Source organism: Ovis aries, chromosome 11 (assembly GCF_016772045.2).
Source record: "Ovis aries strain OAR_USU_Benz2616 breed Rambouillet chromosome 11, ARS-UI_Ramb_v3.0, whole genome shotgun sequence".
In the NCBI taxonomy this organism is placed as follows: domain Eukaryota; kingdom Metazoa; phylum Chordata; class Mammalia; order Artiodactyla; family Bovidae; genus Ovis; species Ovis aries.
This window is the reverse complement of record NC_056064.1, coordinates 40,143,441-40,153,951: the sequence shown is the minus strand read 5'-3', so window position 1 is coordinate 40,153,951 and position 10,511 is coordinate 40,143,441. Positions and strand designations below refer to the sequence as shown.

The following is a 10,511-nucleotide window of genomic DNA, read 5'->3' as shown; positions in this document are numbered from 1 at the left end:
CTGGATAGCTAAGGTACTCGTGGGGTCAGGAGCCAGGGGTGCTTCAGGCTTCCCCTTCGTGGTGACACACCTCACTTGTAGCACCAGGTTGAGCTTGCAGCTCAGACATTCCACTCGATGTAATCCTTCTCTCCAGGAAGGGCAGTCTTGCTAGTGGAAAGAGTTTGATCCACAGGCTTGGGGTTGAATTTCCAACATCCCCATTTTCATTGTGTCTCTTGGTAGTTCCAAGAGACAGCTGGGGGAGTTTTAGTACCTCCAAAACCTCCATTAACTCCACTGTTATTTTTTTCCTACCATTATTTAACGTGACATCTCAGTTTTACGCACTTCACTTCAAATACAGCTTCAAGGCAAATCGCCTAGTCTCTGAAGCATCCTGGGCAAGTGAATAAATGTCTCTAGGTCTCAGACTCCCCACCTCTAAACTCAGAATGAGACCTACAACATAGGGTAGTTATGGATATTCAATGAAATAATGTGTGTAATACACTTAGCCCAGTGCCCGGCATATACTTGGTGTGAGTGCTAAGTTGCTTCAGTTGTATCCAACTCTTTGCGACTCCATAAACTGTAGCCCACCAGGCTCCTCTGTCCATGGGATTCTCCAGGCAAGAATATTGGAGTGGGTTGCGATGCTTTCCTTCAGGGGATCTTCCCGACCCAGGGATTGAACCCATGTCTCCCAGGCCTTCTGCATTGGCAGATGGGTTCTTTACTACTAGCGCCACTGGGGAAGCCTACAGTTGGTACTCAGTATATATTTATTATTCCCTTTCCTTGGAAAAAGGAGTACTGAGGTAAAGATAGAATCTGAGGCAAAACACATCCATGGAACCCAGCTCTGGATCATGCTTCACCCTCCCTTTTTCCATCTCCCTCAAAGAACAAATTAACTTAGACTTTAACCCTCCTACTTCATTCTCTTGAAATTCTTCCCAAGACATCAAAGCTCTGGGTGGGTTAGGGAAAGCTGGCTGGCCTTTCAGAGAACAGGAAAATAGATCTAGGAGGGCTGGGAATGAGTCTCTTCCAGCACAGGGCTTGCTGCCTGAGTGTGGGGCATTCCCAGGGTTTCTGTCTTGGGGTTTGCATCACCTGCGCAGGTAGGTTATTTCCCAGGGGCAGTGGTTCTCTCAGTGAGAAAGGGGCGGGGGAGGAAGACACCTACTGAAGCCTGACCTGGTTTCCAGCAAGGACCCACCCTCTGCAGTCAGTCAGTCATTCAGTCAAGAAGCAGGCCCAAGATTTAGGCCACCCAGGATTTGCACAGGGTGTTGTCCTGTTACCCACAGCGTCCTTCTGATGAGGAGAAAAGGTCTTGGATCAAACACACACATCCATACACACTCCTGCCATTCATGCTTATACTACATATACATGCTTATATACTACAGTCTCTACGATCGCATATACACACACTCGGGCCAGAGCTTAGAGCTCTCACTCTTTTCCTGTCTTCTACCCTATCTCTGCTGTCTTCCCCAAATCAAAGAAATCCAAGAGAATTTAAGACATAGTTGGAAACACACACATATAGAGGATCCCACCCTGTCCCTAAATGGTGAGGTCAGTCTGGAATCTCAGACTGTGAGGAATCTGTGCAGAAGTGTGGGCAATATGGAGCCAGATGTGCTTTGCTGTGCCAGGTCTTGGGTTCTATCTAAGCACCATTTATTAAGGGTCCAGATTCTTGGGCTGAATTTGGCTATGGGAGATATGGTACATGAGTGCACATGTGTATGTGTGTGTCTGTGTGTGTATAAAAGAGAACTGGAATGTCCAGTTGGCAGGAGGGGGTGGGAGGCCATGTTGATATACACCTGTTGTCTTAGGTCAAGGCTAAAGTGAAAGAGAGGCCAAAGCTAGATTCTATTACAGGTCCCCAAAGGCCAGACAACCCAGCCTTTTCTCCCTCCCTTTGGTGGCTCTGAGTCCCATAGTCTCTGTCCTTTTCCCAGCAGCTGTTGACAGAGAAAGGAGCAGGATGGATAGATAGAAGCTTCTAGAACAAAGGGAGAATCCTGCCTCTTCATTATTCTGTATCCTTCTCTCCAGTTTTAGAACGAAGATCCCAAAGTTACTTGTCAGGGAGAAAAGGAGGGGCCCTGTAAGAAGTTCAGAGGAAGGAGGACCCAGAAGGAACCCCCCTCCTTTGCCTCCTCCCTCCCAGCCTCCGCTTTCATACCTCACACAGACTGCAAAACAACCCAGCTTCTTGCCAAGAGTTAGGCTGACTGCATTTCAGCCCATGCTGTCTCTGCCTCCTCCTCCCTCTCACTGGCTGTAAACTCAGGGAGGGAGTCTTGACCCCTGGCCCTCCCCCCATGGGAATAAACACCAGCAAGCAGAACAAGGGGTGGGCAGGGTCACCAGAGCAGCAAACAGAGCTGTAGGTGCTAAACAGGGCAACTAAAGGGAGTGCTGAGGCTGATGGGGAGCTAGAGGTCACACCAAGGTCCCTGATTGTGAATCCAGCGGTGGCAGGTCCCTGGGCTTGGGTCCTGGCTCTGATGGAAACTCAGAAAGGGCACAGAGAGCATGCAGTGCTCTCACCTCCCAGCTTTCCCTCCAGAGCCCTGAGGGAGGAGGGAGAGGGGGTGGAGGCCAAGTTCAGAACCAAGTTTTCCTGAAAAGCCTCTTTCCTTGTTTGTCCTAGCCCCTCCCAGGCCCTCCCACGCTCTGCTGAAGCTTCCCAGCTCTGGGCCAAGGGGCTCGGGCAGCCTAGGGAAGAGCCCACTGCCTTCTCTCTCCCACTGTTCTTGGGGGCAAGGGAACAAAGCTAAATCCCAGGCCGTTGTAGGGAGTCCATCTGTCTTCCCCAGGGAGGCAGAGGGTCAGCGAGTGGTCAGGCCAGCTGCCCAGCTGCCTCCCCTTCAGTCACCATCACAGTCCTCTCTGCTTACTCACTTCCTCACCACCCAGCTTACTCCATCCCCGGGGTCCACACGCCTCCTTTTCTCTACCTCTTTGATGGCTGTGTCCAGGCATCCATCAATGCTGTCCCAGGAGTGGTCTGTGAACAAGTGGGGAAGGGCTTCCTGTGTGCAAAAAACAAACAAAACCCTCCCTAGGAGCAGTGGGACTGAGAAGGGATTAGCAGGAAGCAGCAGGTGGCGCGGGTTCACTGGGCTGCATCTAGAAGAGGCTCTCAGCTCTCCCCACACCCAAGTCCTCAAACAGGATAGACCTGGGGAATTCCCTGGCAGTCCAGTGGTTAGGACTCTGAGCTCTCAGTGCCAGGGATCTGGGCTCAATCCTTGGTCAGGGATCCCACAAGCTGCATGGTGAGGCCAAAAAAACCCCAAAACAAAACAAAACAAAAAAACATGATAGACCTCCACTGGAGACCTGCTTTCACCAGTGGGGTAGAGTTGCTCCTCTGAAGGGAGATGCTGGCTGTTTTTAACCCCTGTTCAATGTTTCACTTTCATGTCATTGCCTGATGGTAGGCAAGTGAAACTAGCAATGGATGTCTGACGTTGGGCCAGTCACTCCTTCTAAGCCTCATTCTCATCAGTAAAGGATAGGGGTTAAGATGATCTCTGTGTTCCCATATGAAACCCACACTACCCTGAAGCACTGGGGGTGGAGCTAGGGGGTGTCACTCTGCCCCCAAGCCCTGCCTTACCTCTGCTCCTTTTATTTTAGGACCTCAAAACACTTTCACCACAGTTTCCTTCCCTTGTCCTTTTTATTTCCTAGACAAAGGGAAATGACTCACGCCAAAGTCACCTTGAGTGGGTGGGGGTGGTGTCATATAAGCAAACAGGGAGTCCCCAGGGACATCCTCAACCCCCATGGCAACTCCATTCCCAAAGAGGAGTAGAACCTAAAAGGGGTCACATTTCCTTTCCCTCTCAGGACTTGGCTCTGCAGGACGTTAAGCTCCTGACTGTGGGGCTATCTCCCTCCCCAATCATCTCTCTCTCCTGTCACCACTAACCTCAAGACAGGGTCAGTCCCACAATCACGTGAAGCCCTCACGTTTGCAAGATTTGCAGAAAGGGGCTGTTAGCTTTGATCTCCCAGGGAGCCGCCAAGCTTGTCAGTCCCTCCCCAGGAATTCACATGCCTCTGCCATACAAGCTTTCCAAACACGCCACCCTGACTCTTTAACGCACTCCACCCCACAAAGCTCGCAGCTCCTCCCCGGTTCCAGCAAGAGCTTGTGCAAGGCAGAAATGGGGAAATAAACGCAGTCCGCCCACTTTGCCAACGGACTACATATCCCGACAGCCTCGGCTTTACGCAGGCGCACCGAGCTCAACGTGCCTGCTGCTGGAAAAGTGTGTCACTGGGGCACGAGGCGCTCCCTGGGATCACATGGTACCTGCTCCAGTGCCGCGTGCGGCCCGGGAACCCTGGGTTGCTGGCGCCTGCGCAGAGCCCTCTGTCCCAGGGAAAAAGGCTGGGGCAAAAGGCGGCTGAGATTGGCAGAGTGAAATATTGCTGCCGAGGGAACGTAGCAGGGCACACGTCTCGCTTCTTTGCGCCTGGGTGCCCTGTTTCTCCCCATCACCTACTTACTTCCTGACTGCAGCCTCTCTCCCTGTGGGACTTTTGCACAAGGAGCTCCAGATTCGATACCCTGCAGCGCTGCGGAGTCGTCAGGCAGTGGCACCCCGTGCACTGCAGAGACCCGACCCTCCTTGCTACCTTCTAGCCAGAAGTACTGCAAGCTGATTCCCTCCGCCCCCTTCCCCCACACTCTCTCTGCTCTTCCCATGCAAAACAGACCTCGGTGCCTCAGCGTCCTACCCTTCTGCAGGGCTGCAGTCCGGCCCCGCCAAGACCTTGCTGCAGAGTGCCTCGGATCCTGATCGTGAGCCGCGGGGGTCCACTCCCCGCCCTCGGCCAGTGCCCAGGGGGCGACAGCTGCAACTGTAACCTCCAGTTGTGTCAAGGTCCAGTTTGAATGACCGCTGTCAGCCAGTGAAGACATGACGACCCTGGACTCTAACAACAACACAGGTACTAAGATTCCTTTGCTACCATCATTCTTTCTCTGTCACTGTCTCCTCTCCTCTACGTCTTGAACAAGAGGAACTTTGAAAGGGACTGGGGACTCGTTTGGTCAGGGGATTTGCTAGTGATGGACATGGGGCTGGGATTTCCACAGCGGGTTGTTCGGCCTGGGAATGCGCCCGGAGGCGCCCCACCGTCACCCTTCAGACTCCTAAAGCTCCCTTTAGCTAGAAGGACTCAGATCGCGGGGAAGGAGGGAATGGAGAGAGTGGGTACGTGTGGTGAGACGAACAGTTTAGAGTAACTGGGAGTTTTGGAGCAGTGCCCCGAAACGCCCCCATCTATCCTGCCGCTGCAGCTGTGGCATGCCTGGACTTTTCGGAAGGAGGACCCCCTCTTTACAATCTTCCTCTTCCCTCAGAGTCCGCAGGAACTGGAGAAGCAGAGGGGCGACCCGGGTTCCAGGCAGGAGGGACTGGGAAAATGGGTCGGATCTCACTGGGGAACCCTCAGTGACAGTAGGGAGTGGCACTTGAGAAGCCCCAACAGTGGTGCTCTGCCCCAGGGAGGACACCCAGAGCGCCCAGGCAGCCCGGAGCGCTCACATGGCTGCAGAGCCGGGCCCACGTGCTGCGTTTGTTTTCATTCAGCAGAAGCCGTGGCCGCCACCCTATTGGTGGTTGCCTTCCGGCCCCGTTACATAATGAGCTCCGCCCCCCGGTTGCCCCGGCAACGCGTGATTTCCCCCCCCCCCCCCCCTTTTCTCCTCCCCTTGTAGTCCCGACCCACCTGGTGTTAGAAGCTCAGCCCAAGACCCTGACCCGGGACTCCGAGGAGGGGCGGGACGGGGGCGGGGCTACTGCTCCCGATTGACGGAAGTGGAGAGGGCGGAGCCTCGGGTACTGGGGTTCCTCGTTGGGGAGCCACGTGCAAGAGTCACACGTGGAGCTGGGACGTGAGGCCGGCTGAGGGCCTGGCTCCCGCCCCGCCCCGCCCCGCCGAGATCTGGGTGAAGCTGGGCTGACTCACCGCCCCCGCCTGCCTCCTTTTCCTGTCCGCTTGTCGGAGGGGGGGCCCCCCTTCGCCATAACCGATGCAGAGTAAGACGGAGTCATCCCTGACCTCTCGTGGCCTCATGTTTACACTCCTCAAAGAAACCTCACATCTAGCTTTCTCCTCACTCCTTTTCGATTTATTGTCTTTGCACCTACTTCACCGTACCGCCTTTAGAGTCAGCTTCTCCACAATACAAATTCCTTCTGTTCCCCAGCATCTCTTTTCTTAGTCCTGCAAACACTCTTGCCCCTTCCCCCATGAAACAAGAAGCAGCTTGCCTCCTAAGGACTTCCCCAGTCGGTAAAAAATCTGCCTGCAATGCAGGAGTCCAGGGTTCAGTCCCTGGGTGGTGAAGATACCCTGGAGAAGGCAATGGCAACTACTCCAGTATTCTTGCCTGGGAAATCCCATGGACAGAGGAGCCTGGCAGGCTTTAGTCCATGGGATCACAAGAGTCGGACACGACTTAGGGAATAAACCACCACCACCAAAACAACTAGATCTCAGAGACATAGCTGAAAGGATATAAAGTCTCTTTTCATCTTTCTTTTCTCTTCCCCACTGAAAGTAAAACTGGGGCTCTGAGAAGGGAGTTGGTTTCCTCTAGATCACAAATCAAGTTGGTGGTGGTAAATCTAGAGCTAAAACCAGACTCTTTTGAATGTGCCCCTCACTTTCAGGTTGGAAGTCTCTTTGGATGAAAATCTTAACTTGCTTTTGGGGGATGGCTGAATTAGGGCAGGTTTATTTACCACCAAACAAGTATCCCATCCCCCCCACCTCAACCCTGAAACTGTAGGAGCTGGTCTGTTGTGCAACTGTTTTACAGGGAACTGGGTTCACCCTGACCAACCTTGAGCTATTTTAGGGTGGCCCTGCCCAGCTTAGTGTGTGTCAGTGGGTGAGCAAGACATGCCTCTGTAGACGGTGGCATGGCCTGTGTCGGCTCACACGTGTCCTGGGATCCTCCCTTCTCCCACCCCACCGATGGCAAGCCAAGCGAGGTACTTGGCCAAAGGTGTGGCAGACAGGTCGCTTTTTTATCCTGCTAATGCAATGGGAACTCGGCCATCTGGTTGGCAATATAACTAGAGGGCCAAAGTCCCTGAATGGTTAGAGAGCCAAGGTCATTGTCAGCAGGCGGAGAGATCTAGAAGGGGGAATTCCAAAGCTTTAGGCTGGACAGTTTGTTCTTCACTTCCACCTCCTGCAGCTCATACTGTTAAGCCCTTGCTGGATTCAGAGATAGACTCTACTCTGACTGTTGATTTTGGAGGCCAGGGGAACAGCACCTTTGGAGATGATGTCTTTCAGTTTTGAGAGAATGTAATTGTTTTATTCTTGTAAGACCTCTGTTCCCCTCACTGTTGGCTAGCTGCCCCTCCATGGTCTCATCCCTGGCATGGTCTTGGTATTAAAATCAGCAGCTGGGCTGTTTTTCTTGAAGCTTGTGCATTATGAATGGTTTTCAGCTGCTCTCCCATCCCCAGGTCAGCTGCTGACAATTAAGTCATTAGCTGCGTTTGATACTCTAAAGGAAGGCATCCAGGGCGGAGGTGGGGGGAGCAGTACATATGTGAGATAGCCACAGAGCATCACAGAGGTCATGCCTCTAGGGAGGTACCTCACACGCAAGGCAGACGCAGAATGTCCCTGCCGAGAGTTGCAGGGCTTGGATGGCCATGTCTGGCTTATGTTGGGGAACTGCTTACTGTGGCTCTTCTGGGACTCCAAGAGTAGGGGTGCCACATGGTTAACTTCTGAGCGCCCCGCAGTTGACACCCCTTTCCCTTGTGTTCTCCTGCCAGGTGGCGTCATCACCTATATTGGCTCCAGTGGCTCCTCCCCAAACCGCACCAGCCCTGAATCCCTGTACAGTGACAGCTCGAATGGCAGCTTCCAGTCCCTGACCCAAGGTTGCCCCACCTACTTCCCACCATCACCCACTGGCTCCCTCACCCAGGACCCAGCTCGCTCTTTTGGGAGCATTCCGCCCAGCTTGGGTGATGATGGTTCTCCCTCTTCTTCTTCATCTTCCTCGTCGTCATCGTCGTCGTCCTCTTCCTTCTATAATGGGAGCCCCCCAGGGGGTCTGCAGGTGGCCCTGGAAGACGGTAACCGAGTGTCTCCCAGCAAGAGCACCAGCAACATCACCAGTAAGTCAGCTTCCAGCTGATTTGGGGGAAGGGAAGCTGTCCAGGTCTAGGCAGGGAGTTGATCCTCACGTGACAGCTATTCCAGGGCCTACTCAGGGCCTCAGGGGTTTCTCCTAGAGTTGCACCAGCTGCTGTTGGCCCCGTCTGGTCATCCAAGTGCCCCCTAGATACTGAAGTTCCTCCTCAGCTCTTCCCCCCACCCAGTCCCCAGCCAAGAAAACCTCCAGCTCTCTGGCCACTCAGAAACCCCCATTTACCTGCCTCCCCTCTCTTCCTGCAGAGCTGAATGGCATGGTGTTGCTGTGTAAGGTGTGTGGGGACGTGGCTTCGGGCTTCCACTACGGCGTGCACGCCTGTGAGGGCTGCAAGGTGAGGCAAGGAGGAGGGAAGGGCAGGGGCAGGTGACCCTCTCCCACAGGACACGTAGGCCTGGCCTGGACCAAGATGCTCACTCGCTACCCTGCTCCACAGGGCTTTTTCCGTCGGAGCATCCAGCAGAACATCCAGTACAAAAGGTGTCTGAAAAATGAGAACTGCTCCATCGTCCGCATCAATCGTAACCGTTGCCAGCAATGCCGCTTCAAGAAGTGTCTCTCCGTGGGCATGTCTCGAGACGGTGAGGCAGCACCATGGCCCCGCCAGCTTCCCCACACCCTCCCCCTTTCTTCCTTCCACTCGAGGTTTCTGAATTAGTCCCTCCCTTAAAAAGTCCCAAGACTGTGCGTCTCATTTGCAGAGGGGGTGGCCATATTTCATCAGGGCTTGGGTAAACACTTCTTTCCCATTTAGTCTCTCTGGTCCCCTCCTACCACAGCCCTACTTGGAAAACCCCCTCCATGGGTGTGGCCTTCTGGGTTTTAGTTTTGATATGGAACCCCAAGTCCTCGGGGGCTTGCCCTTTCAGGAGGAAGGAAGAGAAACATGTGAGTGTGCGTGAGAACTTCCTGACACTGCTCTCATCCTGTCACAGCTGTGCGTTTTGGGCGCATCCCCAAACGGGAGAAGCAGCGGATGCTGGCCGAGATGCAGAGTGCCATGAACCTGGCCAACAACCAGCTGAGCAGCCAGTGCCCGCTGGAGACCCCACCCACCCAGCACCCCACCCCGGGCCCCATGGGCCCCTCACCGCCCCCAGCCCCTGCCCCCTCACCCCTGGTGGGTTTCTCCCAGTTCCCACAGCAGCTGACGCCTCCTCGATCCCCAAGTCCTGAGCCCACAGTGGAGGATGTGATATCCCAGGTAGCCCGGGCCCACCGCGAGATCTTCACCTATGCCCATGACAAGTTGGGCACCTCACCTGGCAACTTCAATGCCAACCATGCCTCAGGCAACCGTCCGGCCACCACCCCACATCGCTGGGAAAGTCAGGGCTGCCCGCCTGCCCCTAATGACAACATCATGGCCGCCCAGCGTCACAACGAGGCCCTGAACAGTTTACGCCAGGCTTCCTCCTCCTACCCTCCCCCCTGGCCTCCTGGCGCTACCCACCACAGCTGCCACCAGCCCAACAGCAATGGGCACCGTCTGTGCCCTACCCACGTGTACCCAGCCCCCGAAGGCGAAGCCCCTGTCAACAGTCCGCGGCAGGGCAACTCCAAGAACGTTCTGCTGGTGAGAGCACTGGGGGTGATGTGGGCAGGGGGCTGGGGAGAACAGATTGAGCACAGGGTCGCTGGGTGTGTATGGAGGCTAAGTGCAGAGAGGATGTTCAGTCCAGTAGGAGGGGCTCTGCCTGGGAAACCCTGATCTCCACCTGGCACTTGATTGCTGCTTTACCTGAAAGACCCATCCTCCAAGGCCACAACGCTAACCCAGGCAGAATCTGGGGCCCAGACCTGCTAGGGAAGCCCCTCTGAGCTGACCTGGCTCATACTCCCCTCCCCAAATCCTTCCCTTTTCCAGGCATGTCCCATGAACATGTACCCGCATGGGCGCAGCGGGCGAACTGTGCAGGAGATCTGGGAGGACTTCTCCATGAGCTTCACGCCTGCTGTGCGGGAGGTGGTAGAGTTTGCCAAACACATCCCTGGCTTCCGTGATCTTTCTCAGCACGACCAGGTCACCCTGCTTAAGGCTGGCACCTTTGAGGTGAGTGACTGTTTGAGCTCCCTGCTCTCAACCTTGGGAAGTATCCAGCAGAATGGGGGTCTGGGGTGGGGAGGGGCCACCTTACTCTTGAGTGACTAGGAAGGGACAGAATCCCACCCAGTCCTGCCTGTGGATGGCCAGAACTTCTGTCATCCAAATGGGGTCTAATCACATCTTGCTACCGTAAAATAACACTTCAGAGTACAGTGCTACCCCCACCCCTCCGTTCTAGGCATGAGCAGA

General features: G+C 54.6%; 1 protein-coding gene across 1 annotated transcript in view; it reads left to right on the top strand.

The window, feature by feature from the left end:
- The first annotated feature begins 4,943 nt into the window (after positions 1–4,943).
- The window catches only part of NR1D1 (nuclear receptor subfamily 1 group D member 1), a 6,890-nt gene continuing 1,322 nt past the window's right edge, over positions 4,944–10,511 (top strand). The window contains 6 exon segments of the mRNA NM_001131029.1: positions 4,944–4,974; positions 7,833–8,180; positions 8,461–8,549; positions 8,652–8,796; positions 9,151–9,791; positions 10,083–10,268. Coding sequence (NP_001124501.1) covers positions 4,944–4,974; positions 7,833–8,180; positions 8,461–8,549; positions 8,652–8,796; positions 9,151–9,791; positions 10,083–10,268 — 1,440 coding nt within the window.